General features: G+C 32.8%; 2 protein-coding genes across 2 annotated transcripts in view; one reads left to right on the top strand and one right to left on the bottom strand.

Annotated features, from left to right (window-relative positions):
* LOC115446091 (gamma-aminobutyric acid receptor subunit beta) overlaps positions 1–7,195 on the top strand; it is a 34,245-nt gene extending 27,050 nt beyond the window's left edge. Inside the window, exon 10 of the mRNA XM_030172648.2 lies at positions 566–7,195. Coding sequence (XP_030028508.1) covers positions 566–730 — 165 coding nt within the window. The 3' untranslated portion in view covers positions 731–7,195. The remainder of the gene's footprint in view (positions 1–565) is intronic.
* Positions 7,196–9,875: 2,680 nt separating this feature from the next.
* On the bottom strand, positions 9,876–25,695 carry LOC115446087 (UDP-N-acetylglucosamine--peptide N-acetylglucosaminyltransferase 110 kDa subunit). Its single transcript, XM_030172643.1, has 8 exons — positions 24,853–25,695; positions 14,586–14,980; positions 12,986–14,226; positions 12,626–12,917; positions 12,358–12,538; positions 12,108–12,212; positions 10,547–10,719; positions 9,876–10,055 (listed from the first exon to the last, which is right to left on the bottom strand). The coding sequence occupies exons 1-7, from the start codon at positions 24,969–24,971 to the stop codon at positions 10,548–10,550; spliced, it is 2,505 nt and encodes an 834-aa protein (XP_030028503.1). The 5' UTR covers positions 24,972–25,695; the 3' UTR covers positions 9,876–10,055; position 10,547.
* Between the last annotated feature and the right edge of the window lie 787 nt (positions 25,696–26,482).

Below are 26,482 nucleotides of genomic sequence, written 5' to 3'. Positions count from 1 at the left end.
CTGAACATTAAGCTGAGCGTGTGCTTGCGTGAATGCTGTGCGATATTTTGTAAGTCATAGTCATAAAGTTTGCGTGCGCTTTCTTTAATTAAATCGTGATGCTAATTTTGTCTAATAATAATTGTTTTATTAAATTACTAAACTTAGGATGGTTTGGATGATTATTTAGATGTAAATCCATTATTTTATAACCCTGTTTTGTTTCTTATAAATGGGATTGGTTCGTTATTACGCTAAATTTAGATGATATTTTTATAGCATCCGATTAGAATTTAACAAACGGCATAACAAGTGTTGAATACAAGAAATACGTGTGTGATTTATGAATGTAATACATACACCCAAACTTGTGCACAATGTGATTATCTAGAAATGAAATGCTCTAAGAAAATCATCTAATTTGAGGCCATGAGGTGAGTTACTATGACTAAGAAAAGCTAGCTTCTTACACACTGTTTTTGAATTACGCTAATAGCAGTAAAATATGGATTTAAACTATCATATTCATCGCAATCATCCACGCATTAATATCCTAATTATTAACAAAATTACGTTTATTTTCCAGGACATAAGCAAGTTACTGGGTATGACGCCTTCCGACATCGATAAATATTCTCGTATAGTGTTCCCAGTGTGCTTCGTATGTTTTAACCTGATGTATTGGATCATTTACCTGCACGTATCAGACGTCGTGGCTGACGATCTGGTTCTACTGGAAGAGGATAAATAGAGGGCGCTATGGACATGCCACGTGCTTAGCCACGTAAATATAAATGTTGATTTGAAATCGTTTGAAAGCATTGTTTCAATTAGAAGAATGTCGGCCTAAACAAAAATGACTGGAAATATGTTTTAAGCATTTAATATATTAAAAAAGGCAACATTTTAAAATATTATTTGTAATTCCGATGGAGTAAATGTTTTGTCGAAAATAAAATCAAGAGGTACTTATGTTATCGGTTAATTATGTGAATAAGATTTATTTATCCTAACCTAACAGTTTCAAATTGATATTTCGTGGCAAAGTACGTGGTATGGATGTTTTATAATTAAATCTGATGCTCAACTTTCTCTGCTTGATTTATTAATTAGTTTTAGTAGAATTTTGTAATTGAATGTAATAAACTTAGTAATTTATTTATTCTTTGCTAACATTGTTATGACAGAATCATTAGGTATTTTATTTAAGGCAGTAGTCGCAAAACGTACCAACAACTTTAAACTATTTTAGTAAAAATATCGTAGCTTTACGTTTTAATCTGTAACAATATTATTTAATATTATTAACTTCGCTTTCCATCAACAAATACAAGTTGATTTTGTGACGTTTTCATTGCATACAGTACACATGTGGATTACTGAATGGTTAGAATGTCCATAAATTTTAACGATAAAGTCAGAGATCAACTGTGTTTGTCAATGCTAATTAGGAACATTATATTAACTACGTATGAATAATCCGATAGACATATTATGCACAATATAAAAATTCAATTTCCACCATTATAGTGGCAACGAATAGATCAATTTTCACTAGATGCATGCATGCGCGAAGTTACATTACAATTTAAATACCTCCGGCATGTATGTACCTACTTTGGTCGTATTAGATATAGGTTTTATATAATCTGATGACACATTTTATTATTTTGTTTATTATCTTATAAAAATCACCTTTCGAATGAAATCAAACATCTGAAGGGTACTTTAAATATTAACATTATGTAAATAGATTAGCTTTACAAAGTTCAGTACTTATACGCATTGCTTAGGATTTATATTAAACAGAAACATAAAGTGTGTATTAATATTTGTCCTGTATCGTAATTGAACACGATAGCTAATATTATCAAGACGACGAATTCTACGAAGCCAATGTAATATACCAACAAATATAAATGTACACTTTATTTTATAGTTCCTGGGAACATTCACCATGACGTGTCTTTCCAGAAGTTAAAATAACCTGAGATGTAAAGTGCTGTGAATGTCGTGATGATGACACTTCTATGAAAAGTTCTTATGATTAAGACAAAGTGGCCTCATACAGATTTAAAATTATACAGTGAGAAAATATATTTTCTGATAGCTGCTACGATGGGTCAGCAGTACTGTCGACGGTTGTCCCGCGTATTAATATGTAGATATCATGGTCTCTAACATCAACTACTTCAATGTCGTCATAAATCTTCACGAATTCTTCGTACTTACGACATCGTCTTCTACCGCTGGCAACACGCGATCAAGCGTGCTCGACTTAGCTTAACATACAGTTATGCCCATTCAATAACTTTTGCAAATTAAGTTTCGTGCGCTTTCTTAAATTCAGAAAATGTTGAACTGCAAGGAGTATTCTGGTATTTACTAGACATAAAATTGAAACGATAGTAATAGTTCGGAAATCGAGATCCGTTACTGAGTATACTAAAGGTAAAATGATTTTTTTCTAGTAAAATCACTTATTTTATCCATCATGAAATCTCGAAAATAGTTTTCATCTTTGAAAATTTGCTATTTCTTTACTAGCCGCACAGTAGACCATGCAATGCTTTCCTAAATTAGTTTGATTTAGATAAACTAGCTTATTTTGCTCGCTAATACTATCTCCAAAGCTCCAGTAGTTGAAAAGCGTTCTGACGATTGAGCATTAGAAAAGTGCTGTCAAATTGGGAAATGATGAGGCACGGCAATTTGGCTGGTGTGCAAAATGTAATCGATAACACGATTTCCCGTTTCACAGCCCACAAAGGTAACCCTCAGTTATCTGACAAGCAGGGCTCCTCTCATCAGCTACGACTACCTGTATGCATTTTCAACAATTCACATAACACCAATAAATGCTACTGATATTTCCATTTCTATACTCTTGAAATCTTTTTAATAAATACCTCAATTGATATAAGTATACATAGTATGTACCGTGGAGATATATTTTATTTTATTTATATTTATTAAAATGTATACATTATATTATTGTAGTATAATTATTTATAAAATGTAGGTACATAAATGTTTACACATATGCACAAACAGAAGCAATATCTATAGACAATGGATAATAAAAAGCCTTATCAAATCACACCATTTAAAAAATATGGAATTGAAATAGACATAGCATTAGTTATCACTTATAAAATAATATAATAATATGATGAAATCTATAATTTTTTATAAACAGAGGAATGTGCTCGAATTAGATCTGTTAATTAAATGATTCGTAGGAAATGCATAATAGCAAATAATATAGAACGGAAATATGGTATACCTAAATGAAAGAGATTAATTATACCTAAGTAATACATCTTAGTTTTTAATCTATTTTGAACATGATAGTCACATTATTCTATTGCACAGGTATCAACAAAATTACTTGTTGCATCTTATTTTGTCATTTACATCAAGGTTTTAGATGTAATATTAGCAATGAAACGACTTTGCTTTGCGTGATTCAGTATGTGTTTTATTATTATATTGTTACAATGACGTCGCGGTAGCTTCGTCTTTCCGAAACGAAATTCTAAAATATTTGTCTAGTGATTAGCGACTAAGTACGGGACAAATAGATCTAAGTACGTGTATCTTAGTGTATTAAACTTATGTCATGTATTTGTATGCACATAATTATTTAATTATAAAGATTACATTTATCCTTACCAGATAATTTTGTGTGTTAAATGAAGTAGTCATTTAGATATTTTTAACTATGAAAAATTTATTATGATTAGTTATATATGTTTCCTCGCGTAGACATTGCGACGTTATCCTGTAAGTTACAATCCTTTTTAAAAGCATAGACTAGCTCATTCGTTTGCCCTAAAATTACGTTATGCATAATTTGTTAACAAAACAATATCGGAGACAGTTAAACCAAAACTGTAAAATATTACAAAATGTTATGTTCATAAAAAATGAACAAAAACATGTATTCATTACGTATAAAATTATATACATAGATTAGACTTTATAAGAACTCAATGTATAGGTACCTACCGTGTAAAAACCATTTTGTATACTTTGTTTTTAAAATTAAATAATACGAAATACTTAGAAGCTCGCAAATAGTTACACGTCTAGAGGGCTTTCGATATTTTGACGGCATACTAGTATATTCAGGGGCAGCCCAAGGGGAGTGGAGACGAACAACCGCCTGGCGTCTCGCGCGGTACCTTGGAAAACCTTGGTTTACGATTTTACCGACGAAAGTGCTAAAACTAGGGAACATTTTTGCTCCGTCCGGGGTCTCGCTCGTTTAAGGCCGCCACTGAATATAATATTATTGTCTTGTCTACCGTGATTTTAGAGGTGATTATGATATATTTATATATTATTTTACTACTAGGTAAGGTGGTAGATACCACTATCATCGATGTACCTATGTACTATTATTGCTTGTATTATATATAGTCGTCTAGATGAACTCAGTCAAATTAAAAATAAAATGTAATTTAACATAAATTTGTATTATGTAAGAATCCTAACGAAATAGCATTTATTATGTACCAAGCTTTAATTTATATATGAAAGTTTTATGATATTTTACATTAATTTAAGAAGATCGACAATATTCAGCCTTATCCATATTGAAGCGTCCCTAAATAAAAGTGACCCGACAAATTGGAAACCTTTGAACTACACTTTAAAGAACATAATAATATTTTAGTCGACATGAACTGATAAATAATTCATTAAAATTATTTTGATTGGCTAACATCTTCAAATTTTATAATATATTATGAGTAGCTTTTATGAAAACTTCAAGCGAACTAAAGGTTTCTATCGAACGTTTGAGTCGGGCGGGTCATGATCCTACATTTTTGGATCAATGCCAATTTAAAATAGGTCTTACATGCAAATATCGTTGTCGTCACAATGAACGTAACATTGTAAGGAAACATAATATATTTACTGTTCAATAAACCTTGATGCGGTTGGCTGAATCACTGAACAACAAATTTCATGCTGTTTAGATTCTAATTAACTATATATAATAAAACACATTGTATATCTTTAAATATGTGAGAATAATATAAGTTGCCCTAAAGGTCTTTGCACAATACCTACGATGCTCCCGCGTTGAACTTGGTGTCTCGGCCCTTCGAGGTGTTAAACAATTTTCAATAATCTTGCAAAACGATCATAAGTTGTAATTTAGATGTCGGTTAAAGATAAATTTTGAAAAGTAAAATCAGCATATTAGAAACATAAAAATCTGTGAATTAATTTACGTGAAAAAAGTAGGACATCAGTAAAATTATAACTCAGGACGTTTAATTGAGATTACAGTTGTCACGTGTTCAGCGATTTCTCGACAGATAGGCACAATTGTTGGATACGCATGGAAATATTTACATGCAACATATACCTATATATATTATATTGTTATATGTATTGCGTTTCAGTTGCATATAAAACTGTAAGTAATGATAAAAAGTGCTTGATAAAACTTACCGGAGTCTTTCGTTTTAATTACAATTTAGGCTTCAATACGTGATAAATGTGGGCTATATTTTACAAGCTAAGTATTATTGTATAATTTTGGCAAGAATTTATTGCCGATTTTTCCATAGTAGGTATATAAATCGAATAGATTACTATGTTATTTGACATGATACATTCCTCTAATTTGGCTTATAGTATAGGTATATTTTGGATAAATAAAAGTGTGTACGTTTAACAGCGCCTGGCACATACAAAAATTGTGAAACATTTTATATTGGAATCTAGATAGTTTCAAAAAGCCTAATTATTCCAGAATGTGTTTTTTTATATAATTATAAATTATTTGGGCATTAAGATGTGACTTTTATCACAAAATGTTATCAACACTAGAAAAAGGTCTATGAACTGAAGGTAAAATTTTAAATGTGACAAAATATGCAGTAAGTCTAAAATGTGCAACTAAAGTTGTAAGTGGCCAATGGTCCGTATAACCCGATTTCTGCCGGCTTTCCGTTCGTAATTTATATAAAATCTTACTATCTTTGAACGATTTGCAGAAGCACTTATGCATATTAGTGGTACCTATGATGTGACGGGTTCGCCTTCAGAAAATTTCACCCCTCGTCACTGGTATCAAGTTTCTGAGTTTGATGTTTTAAAAATAATTTTAATTATTATTTTGATGGAAAATGTTAAGTTTTAAAAGTCTATTCAATAAGTGCCAGTATTTTCTGCACCGCATTATTATGTCTAGTCCCTAATTCCTTCGCACACTTATAAAATATTACTTCACCAAGATCTATGTGTACATGGAAGACGATGGCTTAAAACATAACGAACAATACAAGTAATATATGGACACCCTTACCAGTCACCATGAATTAAGCCAGCGTTTTCAAAATAACTCCGTAACTACATAGTTCTAAAATTATTAATATTGCTCACTATAATATTAAGCCACGTGGAAATACTAGTTCGATGCGCACTTAATGATAAAATTAGATTTTTAGAAAAATATAAATAATAATAAACTATAGAAATTGGCAAAAATAAATGGCTCAATAATGTTGATTTAAAAACATTTGGACTGTAAAATTATATCATGATAAATTTGTGTATTTACAACCGAGCGGTTACCTCAGATCGTAATTTTATACACCAATTAACCGGTTCGACTTCATTCAGCGGCTTGATAACATTTGGACATGGTGCTCACGAACTTTTATTAGTTTACAGAAATATATTGGGCACAGTCCACTTTTATATTAAAGTTTAATGATATTTTCCAATATAAATTTACGCTTTCCGTAATCCGAGGCGAGTTGAATAATAAATATTTTCGTCTAAGTATTGCTACAAATCATAAAAACTAAATTCATTATTTAAAAAAGTCAGAGAAACTAGAGTTTACGATTCGAAACAATGTTTTTCAAATGGACAACAATATTGTTGAACTCATGAACTTCAGTTTTGATGTTGACACGATAGGATTTATTGGAAAATACCACTAGGATTTATAATATCAGCCGCTGTTTTAAATCCAGCCTCATAGAAATATGTAGAGAGTATACAATAGAATACGCAATAGGTACGTCATTTATATTGGTAGAATAAAATAGATCAAATTTAGAATGTAATACAACGATGCTGTGAAAAAATATTAACCAATTGGTATAAAATTATCTATATAATGAGGAAATACATTCATGACCCTGTTATCCATATACATATTTTCGAAAGAAATGTTAGATGTTTTCAATTATTATCAATTGTTTTTGAATCATAATGTTTTATTTCAAGTGTTTTTGTTTTGAAATATTTATTTACAGAATATTGTATTGTCGACGAGTTTGGCGCAGTTTATTATTGTTATATTATATCTTTTCGTGTACCTATGAATGTAAAAATAAATAAAATTAAATATAAAGTCATTTTTCAAGTATTCAGTTGTATTATTCCACTGTTTGATATCGGTTACAATTTATGATGTTCTTGCGGCATACTAGTCTCCTATCTTTGGCGCCGTGCCAACTCTTTCCCACCTGGTGTATTTAACTATCGTACAGGCATCATAGGCAAGCTTAGAATGAACTGACTCAGTAGTATAGTAGAAGTGTGATGCGTTTATGATAATGCCATAGGAAGGCAAGAACGGCCAATGTGCAAAACTGATTAATAGAAATTCAAGAACACCTTGGGTCAACTACGTGTAAAATTTAAATTCAACTTTCAGTTTAGGTATTAAATACATTATATTCTCTTAAAAAATATATCAATTAGAAATTTTATGAAACATATTTTACTTGTGGGGTAGTTTGACCTAAAAATGCCGGATTCCTACCATAGCCCACCGGGCCATCTATTATGTTTTTTTTTTTTATTTTGTGTTGTAATGCAAAGACATCGTACTATATTATGATTGTTTTTTTTTTTTTATTATTAAATTTTATACTATTTAGTGATGTGTTGCAATTTGTCCAAGATTATTCTTTATATGTTCCATGATTCGATTTTATAAACATTTTGAAATTAAGTACGCCATCAGTGGTTCTGTTATCCTATAACTACTGTAAATTTTCATCTTTATCTTAAATATATTATTTATATTGTACCTACCTAGGCTTGTAAATTGTTTATTAAAGTAATAATATTTCGACTTATAACATAGGCAAGCTCAATCTAATCAGGACCCCCATTTCCTATGCCACACGTTAAATAAGACAGTTTATAATTAAACCACCTTAAAAAAAAATAATCCTTAAAAAAATAATTTATCATAACGTATATACTGGTTAAAAGCGGCGATAGCCTAGTTGGGGGGGGGGGGGGGATGGACTGCCCGGACAAATCCGTAGGTTCAAAACCCAAGGGCACACACCACTGATTTTTCTAAAAAGTTATGTGGGTATTGTTTACCAATTATCGCTCGCTTTAACGGTGAAGCAAAACATCGTGAGGAAACCTGCATACATGAGAAGTTTTCTATAAGAATTTTGAAAGTATGTGAAGTTTGCCCATCCTCCCTACGTCGTGTGGTGGGCTAAGGCCTTATCCCTCTCAGTAGTTGAGGAGGCCCGTGCCCAGTAGTGGGACGGAGGAGTGGAAGTTATAAATAAGGAATTTTCCAAATCGGTTAATAAATGAAAGACTTCGAAGGAAACAAATATTAACAAAAACACTTATTGATGATGATTGACGAATTTAGAACCGCCACCTTTTTTTGAAGTCGGTTTAAAAGCACGTAACACTTCATCGCGTTTATGACAATATAAACTTTGTTTCGAAATGAAATGAAATGATTTTTTGAATCCATAAAATGTTATACTTTATTTAGATTCCGTCAATTATAATCTCTGCCACCAATTTGAAATGCAGTTCTCACCAGGGCAGAACGAGCAAGAAACTCTGGTGTTGCGCTTTTCAAAATCAGTTTAAGGTAAAGACTACATACAATACATGATAAGGAGAGAAGAAAAAAAAGAATACAATTGTTTTTTTATTGTTGTTTAGAGCAATTTCTTTATATGCTCGTAAAATAAGGAATAAATTAATTTAAATTTTCATATGAGTGCACAACCCTCTCAGGAATCAAGATTTTTTAAATTTTTTATTAATTTTTTTATGCTTATAATTATTTTCTCTTAGAAGTGGCCGACCCGTCATACGACGCCGCCGCAGTTACAGACAGTTAGAGAGTATTTCATACCCAAGCCGCTTGCAGTTATATTACGAATAAAGAGAAAGAAAAATATATATATATATCGATCAAGTGACATGATTCCAAAGAAAATCACACAAAAATGATTTGTCCCAGGCATTCATATGCTCTAAATATTCTGAGATCTTGTAATAAGCTTTATTACACAACTTGCGCTTAATATTGGCTTAGAATTTCGCAATATTTAAGGACTTGATCTCAGTGGGAACTTTGTTAAAATAATGTATACAGTAACTCTTAAAAGACTTGCTAATACTTTGGAGCTTCATTTTGTGATTAACTAAATTAATAGCATACAAAATGTAATTTATAATAATAATAACGCAACGCTGCCGTGTTACGAACTTGCAGTCATAGAGAATAAGGCCCCTGGGCTGTACGCGTAGTGAAATATGTACGTAAGTTAAAAAAAGAAATTGTATATGTAGGAGAGGTGGAACTTTATAAATGTGCTTACAATTTTTTTGTTTATAATATGTAAATAACAAAGCGATGATGAGTTAAAACTTTCATCTCTTGGGAATCCAGTCCAAGGCAGTGTTAGGTAAATCCACTTAAATTGTTACTCAATCTGGGATTCGAACCCAGGACTTCCTGATTCAGAATCCATATACGCTACCAGTACTTACATATAGCAATAAAATAGTTGCCTTTTTTAATTTACATCGAGTATTCGAATAATATTTGCACTTGGGAATTTAAAGAAAAATGCGAGACGCTTGTATACGTAAGATTTTATTTATAGAACGAATGTATAGTTCACTGTTAAAGTTAACTTGCTTTTATCTAAAGATTATTTCTATGCTCTAGGCATCTTCTATAAACGGCTTCTGGACGGAGTAATAACTCTAAATGTCCTGATGTACAATACCGGTCGATTTATTTTATTGGTCTATATCTGAAACATGTAAAACTTTACATACATAAAGTTTGACACGAAAAATTAAAACAAAAGATAACAAAGAAAATCGCTCCGCGAAGACAGCTTGATAAAAGTCGCTTTGCTACATATTTAATTTCTGGCCAGAAACAATAAATATTGGCTGAAATCTTTAAAGCTACCTTCGACAAAGTCAAAATAAATCAGTTAAGAATAATATTAATCTTTTATGTGCAGTTATTTCCGGAGATCAAACATGGGATAATATTATAATTTAAAATTGATTTCCTCATAAAGTCGAAATAAGCTTTATAGATTTAGGGCTTGTGTCACGATCTACTTCTGCGTATAGTATTTAATTAGAAATTTGAAGTGAAACTATTCTGAATAACAATTAAGCATAATTGGATATAGCGCGTCTATTTAATATTTGTTTCACTATTCTTTCTAATTCAGTAGTGATTAAATATTTTTAAACAAAGTTCAACGTCGACATTTCGCTATTTTACCTTAACTTTCTAGTAAATATGATTCAATTTTTATATGTTCCGTTTTATGTCCACCTTCGTACCGATGCCACATCTTGTCGTAAAGTTTCTCCAGTCCACGGGCATAATGTTCGCAATCAAATAAAGTGCTGTCTAACCGAGCTCTTGACACTTTAGCTCGTATGTATTTACGACTGTAAAAAATGAGGCAAATTGTTAAAAGCATCAATATAGAATTATTAAAAAATACGGTAAAACGAAATTATTAGGAAATTTAGGACAATATAAAAACAATAAAGCAACCTCGACTATATAAACATAAGGTTATTTTCTCTTCTTGACAGAAATAATGACTTAAATCAGTTTCTTTGTATGCAAATAACTTCCATTTAAATATCCAGTTTTTTGGTCTTTAAGTTTCATTTATTCCCGTTTATTGATATTGTTCGAAACTAATTATAAGAAATATTTCATACACTTATGAAATTACAACTTTAAATTTAAACTATCATTGTACAATGGCGGAATTCATAAGTGAAGCTATAGAAACTCTGAGTGATAATGTATCGATTATATGAAATATATATATAGCTATACATAACTTCCTCTATCTGAATTGGCTATACGACAATGTAAATATAATCGCATTGGGTGTAAATCCTGTAAGATTATATTCAATAAATAAGTAAATAAATGAATAACCACACACAAAAGTCATATTTTAAATTTATAAAGTAGAACTTAGTAACAAATAAGTTTCATCGAAGTTATTAGTAACTGTCGAAGTTGCAGTTTGAATTCGCAGTAGAATGCGCCATCGATCACTGGGGAACACAATTTAAAAATGGAATCTTCTCCACCAAGTTTTCTATCTACTCGGATTCCTAAACGAACGAAGTGAAGTGACAATTGACTTTCTTTATAAGAATTTTATATAACTGTTATTACTCACAGAAATTGAGTTAGTGCCAATGCAGATTGAAAATACTTACCTATAAGCGTTAATATTTTATTAACAACTCCATTTTACACAATTTTATTGTTTGTATGTGTAGAAAATATTAAATAAAGACAATCCTAATTAGGACTTGTTGAAACAATACCTCCACTATATCCTCAAAGATTATAAACTCATAAATCTCATATATTGTTAACTTGCATCATTACGCTTCTAACCCTATTTACTTATGAATACTTAATCTGTGATTTCATATTATATGGTACAACTAACAATTAATTTTTACTTCCTGGAACACATTACTTGTGTTATAATTACTATCCAGCAATAATTTTTAATGTTATAAGCATACACGATTTTAACCTGTTTTGTTTTTAATAGATAAATACATTATGTCCAGTTAATTGTTATCAAAAATCACGCAGGTTCGTTTTATTCTATTGCCACTCGCGCTAAAAATATTTTTTCGAACTAAACCAGTAGCTGATTTTAAAGCAAAATAAATCAACAAATTTCTCCCTGCGCCGAGAAGATATCGTCTGTAGAGCATGTTTATAAATATGGCATTGTAATAAACAACGTCAATAAAATTAATTACAAAACAACATATATATGGATTCTTACTATTGTTTATCGTTGCCCAGTTTTATAGCTATATCTTCATAATCTTTTCTATTTTTGGCAACGAGCTCTGAGCAACCAAGAGTTTTTAGTTGCGAGGCGGCAACTCTGTAAAATAACGAGTAAACATTATAAAATTTAATGATATCAAAGGCAGCCACTAAAATATTTTTTAATACGAAGTCTGTTCAAGTTGTTTATTTCCTTCGAGAGTTATTACTAAGCGAGTACTGTTATGAAATAATAAGTGTACCTCGAAGCTAAAGTTTCGCCAGGTAACGTGACGACTGGAGTACCCGCCCACAAGACATCCATAGCAGTTGTGTGACCATTACACAAAGGAGTGTCTAAGCAAACGTCTGCTAGTTGCCCTCGGCGTACGTGCTCTTCTTTGCAAGCAATTTTCGTAAATAAAATACGTCCGGGCAATAACCCTGTTAATAATAATATGATATAAAATATTACATTAAAGAAATTAACAAAAACTTCTGTATATACTGTATTTTAAAAGAAAATATTACCTAAACTTTGGGCGTATTTTTGAATATTCGGCTCGCCAGCAGCTGGAAAACTCAATAACCATAAAATGCTATTTGGCACTAGTTTAAGTATATTCACCCAAGACTCGACAATTCTCGGATCTGTTTTATATAATTGATTAAAATTACAAAACACAACAGCATCGTCAGGAAGACCGTACTGTCTCCTCGACGTGAATACAATACTATCAAATATTTCTTCGCCAGAAGCCATCTTTTTATTACTATAATTTATTGATATACCATTGATTATTTTTACGCCATTAACCAATACCTGAAACAAAGACATAAATTAACATAACGCTTCAAAAAAATACAAATATAGTCAATTTTTTATATTACCTGGGTTTGTTTAGGGTTTATTGTCGTTTCATTTACGTAATTCGGAATGTTTACTTTGCTTACATTTACTTCAATTGGCTCGAATTCTTCAAAATTAATCATTTCACTCTCATGAATTACATTAAACAAGTCATCAATATCTACGCATTCGGACGAATTGAGTAGAGCCACATTTTGGTCATTATTTTCATTATTATAATTAAATATTACTTTATATTGTTTCTTCAAATGCGGAAACATCTGTCTATGATCCCCGATAAAATACGTGTACGGCATATATGCAAATTTTTCACTGAAATCCGATGCTGCAGATAACGGAGATGAGACTTCGTCAGTAATCACATAGTCCATGTATTTGGCACCGCTTGTACCAGGGTAGCCTAACCACATAGCTTGTATAGGAGCTGGTTTCATTGCAAATATTTCATTTCGGGCGCCTTTTGTGTACCCGTTCATGTTTATCAGAATGTTTATACCGTCATTATAAATTTTTTTGGCAGCTGCCACATTACACGTAACAGAAGACAAATCAACAAAATTCTCAGAATCTTTTACTATTTTACTACGGAATGTTGTTCCATCATCCACATTCAAAGCATAACAAAATATTTCGACTTTCGAACGATCGTGCAATCCAGGGATGGACTGCATTAAGTGAGAAGTTGGATGATTCCCAAAGTCACTACTCACGTAGCCAATTCGTAATCTTCCGTTTAATTCCCTTCTATGATGAAAAGTAATACTACTCAACATAATATTTACTTTTTCGGTGTATAAATTAGCATGTCGAGAAGCAATTTCTTTTCTTGCTTTGTTAGATAATGGGTATAAGATGGAATGGTGTGGATGTACCGAAGACAACTTATCTGTGTTCAATTGATCTTCAACTATTGACACAATATTATGCATTCTTTCATAATAATCATCCCAGTCGCAAATTATTTGTAAGCAATGCGCTAAATTGCAGTAAGCATCAGGAAAGTCGGGTTTGAATTTCAAAGCGTTTTTATATGATTCAATTGCATCATCAATGTTGCCCATATCTTTATAGATGCTTGCTAAATTACAGTGTGCGTCGGCAAACGATGGATTTATTTGAATTGCTTTCCTGAAGCATACAAGTGCCCCTGTTACGTCTTGCAATTCTCTAAGAGTATTTCCCATGTTACTGTAAGCGTCTGCAAACTTCGGCTGAATATTTATAGCCTGTCTGTAATGCATCAATGCTTCGCCGAGTTTGCCTGTAATTGCAATATTACAACGATTGTAATTAAACTGATCATCTTATTGGACGGTGGTATACGTAATGTTTTATGCAAAATCATTTTCACTGTTCAGTAGTACGAATCTTTAATAGTTATCGAATATTATTCGACAGCCAGCTGTGAACTGAAATTTACAACACTACAAAAATAATTTATGACAAACATTCATTTACGAACATTTTAATTATAAATAAAACTGTTTAGGTATTCTCATATACAAGTATAATACGAAATTAAATGGCATAAAAACACTATCCGAATATTACATAAACGAACGAATACCTCCTGAATTATCAATTAAACCACGTAACACTTATAATGCAACTGGTACGAACCTTGTTGTTGTAGCAGAGAGGCCAAATTGCTGTGAGTCGCTGCAAAATTAGGGAACACTTCCAAAGCCTTCATATATAATTCAGTAGCTTCCTCAATTTTTCCCTGTTCTCTTTTGACATTTCCGAGATTATTGAGTGTATCGACATGCGAGGGACATAAACGTAAAGCTTTGTTATAACATTCTTCCGCTTCGGATACGAGGCCTTTTTCTTTAAGAGCATTTGCAAGATTACAGTAGGCATCTGGGAAATCTGGTTGGAGTTCTATTGCTCGCTTATACGTCTCTATTGCTAGGTCGATAAAGCCTTGTTTGTAGTACAGACATGCTAAGTTTCCGTGAATAATGCCATTGCTTGGTGTCAGTTTCAGTGATTGCAGATACACCGCTACCGCTCTGTAATAAAAAAAAGAACTTATGTCACGGTCTTCTTATTTAATTTTTTGGATTTAAAAAGTAAGGTCTATTTAATTATTATATTTTGGAAAAATTGTATATTCAGGTGAATAAATAAGGATTAATTTTCGTGATTTATACATTACGTAGCGTTCCACACTACTAAATTAACTTACACCTCACGAAAGATATGTAGAAAATGCGCTGTTGAATATAACAAAGAAGAATAGAGATTAGGAAAGGGGAGTTTTTTAAGATTTTATAGTTTCCCTCAAACGTCTACTCACTATTGTACTGCGACATGCTGTACGTCGTACATAATAATTCAATGACTACAATAAATTAGGACCAGGGGCCTTATTCTCTATCCCGCACGTTATTTTAACAGTGCGTAACAATCACGTAACACAACGCGTCATGTTTAGGACTATAGAAATTTGACACACAGAATACCATTCCACGCACATTTCTCGGAGATAACATGACACGGCCGCGTTACGCGTTTACACTATCTTACAGAATAAGGGCCCTGATCTCATATATGTCAAATGTAACATCAATTAATGTCAGATGCGAAATGAAACAGTTACCATTGTCAATTATTGCGTTAAATGGATACCTACGCTTAAAGTTATGGCCTACGAAATAAGGTATTTGAGTACTATACACTCATTTTGACATTACATTATTAAATAATACCACACACTTATCTTCTGGAAACCAACACTCAACCATGTTACTCGAACCGTAGATGTAAAATAAAAAAGAGTAAGTTTTGAACAAAATAAATATTAATAATATAATAATAATATCAGCCCTGGGGCCTTATTCTCTATTCCGCACGTTATTTTGACAGTGCGTAACAAGCACGTAACACAACGCATCATGTTTAGGACTATAGAAATTTGGCTTACAGAATACCATTCCACACACATTTCTCGAAGATAACATGACACGGCCGCGTTACGCGTTTACACTATCATACAGAATAAGGGCCCTGTATTATATACTTGCCCACTGCTGAGCACGGGCCTCCTCTACTACTGAGAGGGATTAGGCCTTAGTCCACCACGCTGGCCTAGTGCGGATTGGTAGACTTCTTCAAAATTTCTAAAGAAAACTTCTCAGATGTGCAGATTTCCTCACGATGTTTTCCTTCACCGTTAAAGCGAAAGATAAATTCACAAAGAATACACACATGATTTTTTAGAAAAGTCATAGTGTGTACCCATGGGAAAAAATAAAAAGTAATTTATTTTTACACGCCCTAATGCGCCCTAATACGCTCTAAACTACCACTCTAAGAAATTCGTCGCAGCGGCATTATTACACTTTCAGTTAGAAATACACTGACGCATACGGCACTAAATTAGCACTAAAATACAAAAACTCAAAATATCTGAAATGTAAAACCGGGACTTTTGGTGAAAATATTCGGTATACATGGATGATTTTTCCACAATGACAATGTGGTTTCACTTATTAATGCAATATCAATATGTCAGTAAGTATCTTGATGCTGAACTACTTAAGTGGCTTTAGTCGAGAACTCATTAATCGCCATTACAGATTAATAAAAATTAAGATAACCCCACTCGAAAAAAATCAACAAGATCTAATAAAATAATAATCATCCTACTAATATAAATGCGAAAGTTTGTGAACATGGATGTATGTACGTATGTAAGTTTGTTCCTGCTTCACGAAAACGCTACTGAACGGGTTTGGATGCAACTTTACAGTAATATTGGTTATACATCATCATAACATATAGGCTACAATTTATAATGTTTTTGTATAATTTAGTCATAATATGACGATACATATCAAGTAAGTCGGAATAAAATTGCTATCTTGGCTTACGCTGTCTATGGAGTTAAACAAAGATGATTGTTTATCTTTAATAGTTCTAAATAAAAGTCCGCGATTGCATATATCTACCTTTTATGTGGAAGGCATTATGACCAAAATAGTGAGTCATTTCTGTCTGTATATTATCGATTTTCTAAAAATCTACTGAACGGATATTATGAAGTTTCGTATGGAGATAGTTGACCCTGAGAAGTTTATAGGCTATTTTCTGTCCAGGGAAAATATATTGCGGGCATTTATCCTGGAAAACTCCATCACGCGGGCGAAGCCGCGAGCAAAAGTTAGTAATATATAAACTACTTTACAACAAACAGATTCAACATACTTATAAAGCTTATTAAATTTTACACCAAGTATAATCCCCGTTTATCTATGAGGATGTTCAACTTACAAGTATGCAAAAATTATTCCTTTCTATAATCCTATTACAAGAATATGCTATCTGTATAATAAACTATCTTTAAAACATCCCGCACTTGATATTCACACTTCGAAATGTAATTTCCGACTCTATGTAAAATACATATTATCCACAGCACCCAAGTCAGATACAACTCCGACATCGTCTGCGTTACCGATCGAACCAATAAGCTAAAAGTGGGTGCCCTCGTTTCACATCTGCCTATCCCTTCGGGGATAATAGCGTGATGGGTGTTTGTGTTTGTTTATGAATAAAATCGTTATACCCACTCAAAGTACTGGACGCTTGTTCGCAGTAGTGGGTTAATATATACCTATATAGTACAATGCGTTCATTATTACATAACTACAGTAAGAATATTCAGATCATATTTCTTTTTTCATAATATTATATCTTGATTATGAATATTATAATCAAATCGCGGTGTTTATTCGGGCGTCTACGAGTTGTTTACTTCATCCATTTGTTTTACATATTATTTGAAAATACTGTTTATATTTCATAATCTAACTATATCTTTTATAAAATAAAGCATTGCCATACTCCGCTCGCAAACGTAATCCTCTATGTGAAATTATGTGCCGTACTTTATCAGGGTTTCTGGGTAAGAACTCATTAATTTACAGGATTTTAATAGTACAACGCGTCCTTTACCTATTTTAATTAAAGTTCGTAGTTCATGACATATTTTAATGAACGTCTTTCTACAGATTTATGCTTTTCAATATAACTTTATACCCTGTTAAAATTTTATGATGAAATAGATATGATCAAACATTGTTATGGTATCTCTGGAATAGGTGCAAACAGTAATTTCTTAAGGGTAAAGATCATATTTAATCCATTTTAAGCCTGCGCGTTATTTTAATTTTGTTAACTTGTGGATTAAAACTCTCGGCTCTGAAAATAAACTTCATAAAATTCTTAATACTGGTTGACGGGCAATGCCTAGATTAAGCCGGTTTAAAAGGTTGAAATTTTCACGTTGTTATTATACAATGTTAAAGTGAGCATTAAGAAAATATATTCCTTCAGGTGCATTTTATATCATAGAGATTTTTAATGGAATAAATACTATGTTAAATATAATCGAATACAGCAAAAAAGTACCTTCGTACTCAAAAAGTAAATAAGTATTAATCTTTATTACCGTTAGTTAGTTTGCCTTACATTAAACCTAGAAACTGCGAAACGCGGAAATTCTTGGTAGACTTAAATTTAAAGCTCCCAGGTTGCTGTGAGTTTTTTTTCAAGCTGGATATAATAAAATATAAAGTATGCACTCTTTATATACTGATATATTAATTCCAAATCGATCATCAAATATAAATAACTAAATGGAATAATTACCAGACTGCATTCAGATACAAACCGGAAATGTAAAAATAAGTACCATAAAACATATCACAAAGTCGTGATCAAGGTCGAGTAGTCTACAGAAACTAATAGACACCACAGTATCTAGAAACAGAAAGGTTTACAAAGAAATATTTATCATTTGTACCAAGACTTGGAAGTTATCATTGTTATTTGTAATAAAAATATAGATAAATTTATAATATATAATAACTAGCTTTTGCTCGCGGCTCCGCCCGCGTTATAAAGTTTTTCAGGCTAAAGTTTTCCGTTATAAAAATAGTAGTTTCCCGGGAGCCTATGTTCTTCCCAGGGTCTCAAACTGTCTCCATACCAAATTTCATCTTAATACGTTAGGTAGTTTTTGAGTTTAACACATTAAGGCAGACAGATGCAGCGGGGGACTTTTGTTATATTATTTAGAACTTTTAAGTGAAACAATCCCGTCATACATCATTGTTGCATAACTTTAACCGTTTACGCAGCGCAGGCAACGGAAGCTCTCAAAACTTATAATTTTCCCCGATTTTGCAACATGTTTCATTACTGCTCCGCTCCTATTGGTCATAGCATGATGATATATAGCCTATAGCACTCCACGAATAAAGGGCTATCCAACGCAAAAAGATTTTTTCAGTTTGGACCGGTAGTTCCTGAGATTAGCCATTACTGCCCCGCTCCTATTGGGTATAGCGTGATGATATATAGCCTATAGCACTCCACGAACAAAGGGCTATCCAACGCAAAAGAATTTTTCAGTTTGGACCGGTAGTTCCTGAGATTAGCCATTACTGCCCCGCTCCTATTGGGTATAGCGTGATGATATATAGCCTATAGCACTCCACGAACAAAGGGCTATCCAACGCAAAAGAATTTTTCAGTTTGGACCGGTAGTTCCTGAGATTAGCCATTACTGCCCCGCTCCTATTGGGTATAGCGTGATGATATATAGCCTATAGCACTCCACGAACAAAGGGCTATCCAACGCAAAAAGAATTTTTCAGTTTGGACCGGTAGTTCCTGAGATTAGCGCGTTCAAACAAACAAACAAACAAACAAACAAACAAACAAACAAACAAACAAACAAACAAACTCTTCAGCTTTATATAATAGTATAGATAATATCATCTCTGTATTATATACTGTCCCACTGTTGGGCACGGGCCTCTACTGCTGAGAGGGATTAGGCCTTAGTACACCATGCTGGCCTAGTGCGAATTGACATTTAGATTTCACACACCTTTGAAATTCTTATAGAGAACTCAGGTATCTCATCATTAAGCAAGCGATTATTCACAAAGAATACACACATATTTTTTTAGAAAAGTTAGAGTGTGTGTCTTTGGGTTTTTAACCTTCAGATATTCGCCTCGGTAGTCCGTTCCACAACCAACTAGGCTATCACTGCTATTAATTTTACAAAAATTCCACTTCTTATAAGAATTAACAACGATGTCCACACTAGGCTATGCTTATAACGTGGACATCCAAAACATAATATAAAGAACAAACCATATACCATCTATATTGCAAATTATACCAGTTATACAAAAAATTTGAATAAAATAAAAAACGGAAACAAAAACAATAAACATTCTAACACAAATGAGTAATAAATATTGGTTACTGGGTATACTAGGTCTTTGTTTAATTATCAACAAAATTATGGAGTGTGACAGCCGGGCTTAAGGTCCAGTAAAATGATACTGAGTAGGTTTTAAGAAAAAACACCAACAGAATACAACAGTTTCAATGCTTGATTTTTACATGAAATCGTCATTCAAAATGGTTGAAAATAAATCAGATATTAATAATATTTGAAGTATTGTTGTGAGCAACAGTGGAATCGTGATAGGAGTTATCGCGCTGTAGTTTTCTCATACGTTATGGCGGTGACGTCACAGTTTGCTAGTAATAATATTTGAGAACTAACCCTTCTAACAAATTTTGAATCTATGAACTTATTTATTATTGCGTAGGATCTGACAATAAATTTTTCGTTACATTTTGGATGACATACATTTTTAATATTTAAAAAAGAATACTAAACTACCCAATTGCCCTTAGAGACTGGACTGACACTGTGTTGGTATCAGATACATTAGCGATCGTTAAAATAATGGCAGTTTGTTGCTAATTTACATATCTGTTCAGGGAAACTAATTCAATTAAAATATTGTTTGGTACTCTCTTAATAACGCCACTTACCATTTTTGTTGAAGACAATAAATTTAGTAATAATAACGGTAATTACAATTGTAGGTCAACTTTCGTCATTGACTTATTGTTAATAGCAGCCTATTTGTAAAAAAGTTATAATTAAATTATGTTTTTAAGCCTCCGTGCCTCAAAAGGAAACCCTTATAGGATGACCTTGGTATCCGTCTGTCCGTCAAGACCATTTTTAACTTACTACTACAAACATACTATTAGCAGTTAGTGTAATAACCGTGTCCTAGGATTCAACAGCAAAGTTTTGTTTCTCTAGTTTGAACTTACATACATACATACATACTAAAATAGATTAACTGCAAGTTTGTACGGAATCCTCGGTGCTCGAGTTCAACTCGCACTTATCAGGAATATGTTTTATCGGCATGTAGGTATACATGGTGCCTAACGTTTAATTTAATAGAGATAATATGTTTCATAATACTACTGTTAAACTAATTTTACTACTTATATTAAAGTATGAAATCATAAGGCCTTATGCGGGTTTCAGACGAAAACTAAGCTATCAGTTAACCTTAGGTCACATATCCGACACATTTTTTTATAATTGTATGCAGCCCGCAAACTATATGCACTATTTATTTATTTTTGCGAGCATTTCGAGCTTGCCGTTCGCCTGATAGTAACGCATAGGACCGCCCATAAACAACAGAAACACCATCCAATAACTTGAATTACAAAGTATTGTTTGGTATACCATTGCGTTCGCCATCCTGAGACATGAAATGTTGCTGGGCGGCAGAAATAGATATTGCGGTGGTACATACACAGACCGACTCTCACATATGAAAGACCTACCACCAGTAGCTACTTTTACACGTTACTTTCAATACGTGAAGCTAAAGTAACATAGCATAGTTCTTGGTCTGCAACTGGCGTTGAGTTATTTGATGACTTATTGTAGAGTACACTTAACAACAATACTGAATTAGTTTTTTAAGATTCCATCTGGCTTATAAATTCTCTAGGATCTGCTAAGTTTCCTAGATATTTTTCAACAAAACATTTTTCGTATTCGATTGTAGTTCAGCTATTCAAGTATACATTATTTAATTTATAAAAGGATTCCCATTGATATGCCTATTTTTTTAAAGACTGTAATTTCGTAAACGTATTTTAGCCATTTTGGTCACACAGCATACTATTATTTTTATTAAATATAATAAAACTAATGAGCCACAATAAACATCCACAATGTCCAATAAATCTTTACGAATGCATTTGTAGTAACTGAATTTCGCAATTTGAATCCGAAATAGTTTGTTGGATTTCCGGAGATTCAATTAACCTAGCACTAGGTAAGTTTAGTTTAAAATTCCACGATTTCCGACGTCTATTAATGTTGGCGGCATTAATCGGATCTTGTCCGAACACTGCGAGAGACGCTAATAAATTTCGCCTATCAATTTGGATCGCCTCTGTTCGTAATTTCGAATATTTGTTCATTTCGCCTTAAACCTTACTAAATATAAAGTCTACTATACATCGTGATGTTTAATCTATACAAATATTACAAAAATTTTAAAAAAGTTTTGTTCGTTGTTCTACCCCCGTAAGTCCGACGGATATTATAGGTAGCCTGTATCAATCAGGCGTGATGTTGTTCCCTAATGAAAGAAATTTGAGCATGTGATTAATAATTCTTATGCAATTTTCCAGTAGGTATATACTTACAAGCATAGGTAGGTTTATGAGTTTGGACGTAGGAAGTAAACTCCGGAACTACTGATCTCATTTTCAACATTCATTTATCACTTTGATACACTACCTTAGAATGAATATTAAATTAGAGTTATATTAAGGACATTCCTACAAAAAACTTTTAGGGGTGTGGAACCTCGGGGAAAAAGTACTGCGAATACTTTGAATAAAGGAATATTGTTTATTTTCTTGGTTTTTCCTTTTTTCCGCGCCAATGAAGCAACAGCCGTGATTTCCTGAATAAGGATTATTTATGGGTTGAGGAATGACATGGGTTACTATTCATCTCGGAAATATGCTTGATTTTTATGGACATTTTATTTTGGGACTTCTATCTAGGCAAAAACGTAAACGAGGAATAGCTATAAGATCGCTTGTAAGTATGCAAATGTTTTATCAGTTCGAATTATAAATTCCAAGAACCATCAGGTTTAATTTCGGCTGTCTGTTTTTTTATTTACTTTCGCCTAACTGAAAATCTACGTTATTTATTTAAATACTAACGCCCTTATTCATAGACGTTTTTTATCTAACGACCGAGTAAGGCTGTGACAACAAGTCTGTTTCTCAGTGCTGACGGCATGGCAGTCTTCGCAGTGCGTAGACGTAGGGCCGTTGTGATTGGCTAATATTGAAATACAACGGAGTAAAGCTTTACTCCGTCCTTAGATAAAAAACGTTTATGAATAAGGGGGTAATTGTTTTACATAATAATAACACAATATGAATACATATACTTAGAAATATTAAAATTATATCATATTTTAGTGATTTTAAGGTGTAAATTTTGTGTATATATTTTCATTAATACAAGACGTTCGTTTCTACCCATGGAATATAAAAGTTGTAATATAAGTATTAATATTTTTTTAATATTTAGGAACCGAAACCACGAAAGTCTACCACAGATATTTTAACATGGTAAAACTTGGAACTTTATTTATTTCAACTCCAAGCAACAGCGCGTCAGATTGTTGTTATATTTCGAAGAACACTGCAAGTAATACATAAGGGCTTTGTGAGATTTGACGTTAAACTATTCAAATGCAATGCACTACTTTCAAAATCCTGGGTAGAGTTGTTATTGTTTTTGGACATATGTTATGTGTCCTTCATCACATCAATCAGTTGTAAATAAAACAAAATGTATTCAGATCGATACCAAAAATAAAACGTGAACCATTAGAAAAAAATATGTTTTCGTTTAACTGTTACTAACTCTCCATAATATATGAACACTGATTAACTGACTGTATTCTCAGTAATTTTACATTTCCCCAAGAAATATTTTTTTTTTTTATTCCAATTTATCACCTGTTACAAATTCGTGGTTTATTGAAGGAGATATGATTGCAATATGTAAATCAAATTCAAACTTGATGAAGTGGAAATAAGGATAAATTTATAATAATTTACATTCAAGCTAACGATATCTACGATACGATACGAGTCTTATGTACACAACACCCAAATAACACATTACTCCTTATATTTTCCCTTATTTCTATATTTAAGTATCTTAGCTTAGTGAGTTAAAATGATGCATCTAAACAGTACTGCAATCTAGAATAATACCTTATAAGCACGTATCATAGTATAAAACATTATACAGATATATAGTAAAGAGATTATTAGTACAAATTTATACGAGTAAATCAATTGATAGAGTAGGTTTATAAGATTAAAATAAAATCATATTGCCTTTATCTATTAATGTCCAAGTTACATTAAACTAGTGGCGAATTTTTTGAAGGAATAGCCAACTTTTTCTATTTTAGACCAGTGTGAAGTAAATTGTCATTTGATGAAAACGTGACTACAAAATTTCTTCTATTGGCCTCGGAAAAACGTACACAGCTGCCAGTCTTTTTAAAACCGCGGTCAAAGTTGGCTCGTAAACAAAAGTTCAGATAATATGATGAGGCAGTTCCTAATTAAAATGTATTTTTAGTATAAAAAGTAAATCTTGTGAGAAATATATTACTTTAAAAAGTGACATTCATGCACAAATACAGAGGTATACTACATGCCAATTATGAACCAGCAGAAAAAAAAAACAAAAATAATTATGAATTTGAAAATTATCTAAAAGCATGGATAAAAATATCATAAAATAATAATTTGACGATACTTCTATTTCCAGTGTTTTTGTTTTGTCTACAAACTGCGTTTGTTTTTTTCTGGAACGAATTTATTATCGCAATCGATACATTTCAAAGCCATAAAAATATTCTCCCCTATTAAATCTGCTTTGAAGTCCGTCAAATTATTTCGGAGAAATTATAATTACCTTTTGATTTTATTTTTGAACCAGGTGACACATCCATTGGAGAACTCGGTGGCCTGCGCCGAGAGCCGTGGCGGCGCGATGTTGATGACCGTGTACACGACGATGCATTGGTAATCCATAACACGGACATGTCCTCAGCGCGTGCAAGGTTGTACTGAAGCTGAGTGGTGACGGAGCAGGCGCGGGAGACACGCCGAGCGTCGAGCAGCGGCAGGACGCGTCACAGCCGACGACGCGCCGCGCCCGCGCACCTCGCCAGCTTCCCCGCAGCGACAGCGTCGCCTCTGCGTAACTCACGGCCTTCGCCCGACCACACGTATACACGCTCAAATCGTGAGCATTTATCACAGAATCTATTACAGATGTGAACACCATGCGCACTCGTCATTTAGTCGCACGTCGTAAATTTAAAACGTCGCGCCGCTCCAACTCCTCGTCCGGTCTCGACTTCATCGATTCGGCGACAAATTCAAAACTATTTACCTGGTTACTGGCATTTTTTAAGTTTTGTCAGTCTAGAGACTGAAAATAAAATTAACCGCTAGAAAGTTATTCATTTGCTCTCAGCTGTTGTCGCGATTAAACAGCTGTTAGGTGTTATTTTCGCGTCGATTGTTTACTTTTCTAGTTTAGCGCGTCGAAGGCGATAAACTATTTAAAAGACAACGAGGATGTGATGAATTACTGCCATGTACTGAAGCACGACGCAATAAAACTTTTTAACGTCAATAAAATGTTTAGTAGTAGTAAAGCGTGTAGGAGAACAAGGTAAATACGGCGATATTGATTTGCGGTGTGGGCGAGAGAACAGCGGCGGTGGCGGCGTGCCGACGCGACGGGATCTTAGCGCGACTGCCGCTGGGCTTTCCCGCTGGAGGCAACGCGTCACGTTCGCTACTCTTGTCATTTGTTAATTGTGTTACAAAAACTAACGAAAACTTTATTAAGTACGTCCGGCCAAACCGCATTTGGTTTCACTCAGGCTACGTCCACATTAGGTGGCAGCGTTATCATCCCCGACGCGCTCTACTGACCTATTTTCTGTCATTTAGGTATACGTATAGAAGAAAAAAATTGCAAACAATTATTCTAAAACCTAAATTGTTTTTGTAATTGAATATTTTACTTGGTCTTAAAAATTTAATACTTATTATTTAAATAGTAAACAAAAAATAGTGTTTTACGTACCTTTGTTACTAAATTATAATTGATAATTCGCTATATTTATATTTAATAAAAATGATATCATCAGATATCTTCATGTATCTTGAGTCTAAAATAAAATACTTGACCCCTTTTTATTCGACACAATTTTACATCCCTCATGACAAAGAAAGATATCAAGACCCAATTTCGATAAAAAAATTGATTTAAGCGCTGTCTGGCTTAAACGGGCTAAAAGCGACAACAAAATCACGTGTGACATCGAAATTTTCAATGTTAAAATCTAAAATTACACGCCACTCTTGTCGGTCACTTGCCAACTTTTAAACGATTTTGACAGATACGCTTGTAGTTATAATTAAATTCAACAACCATTGCCAAGGACTCGGCACTTATTGTACCTGAGAATCAATTAATTTTTAACATTTATTCACAAAACCTGCAGTTGCCGCTCAGATGCCTGACG

This window comes from Manduca sexta, chromosome 27 (assembly GCF_014839805.1).
Source record: "Manduca sexta isolate Smith_Timp_Sample1 chromosome 27, JHU_Msex_v1.0, whole genome shotgun sequence".
NCBI classification, from domain to species: domain Eukaryota; kingdom Metazoa; phylum Arthropoda; class Insecta; order Lepidoptera; family Sphingidae; genus Manduca; species Manduca sexta.
The sequence above is the reverse complement of the archived record's forward strand: the minus strand, read 5'-3'. Positions and strand labels throughout refer to the sequence as shown.

Coding starts and splice junctions, on each gene's coding strand:
- LOC115446087 (XM_030172643.1), bottom strand. CDS start 24,971: ATGGATTACCAATGCATCGTCGTGTACACGGTCATCAACATCGCGCCG. Junction 12,539..12,625: donor AAAATACGCCCAAAGTTTAG/GTAATATTTTCT, acceptor TATTATTAACAG/GGTTATTGCCCGGACGTATT. Junction 12,213..12,357: donor GGCGAAACTTTAGCTTCGAG/GTACACTTATTA, acceptor GTTATTTTACAG/AGTTGCCGCCTCGCAACTAA.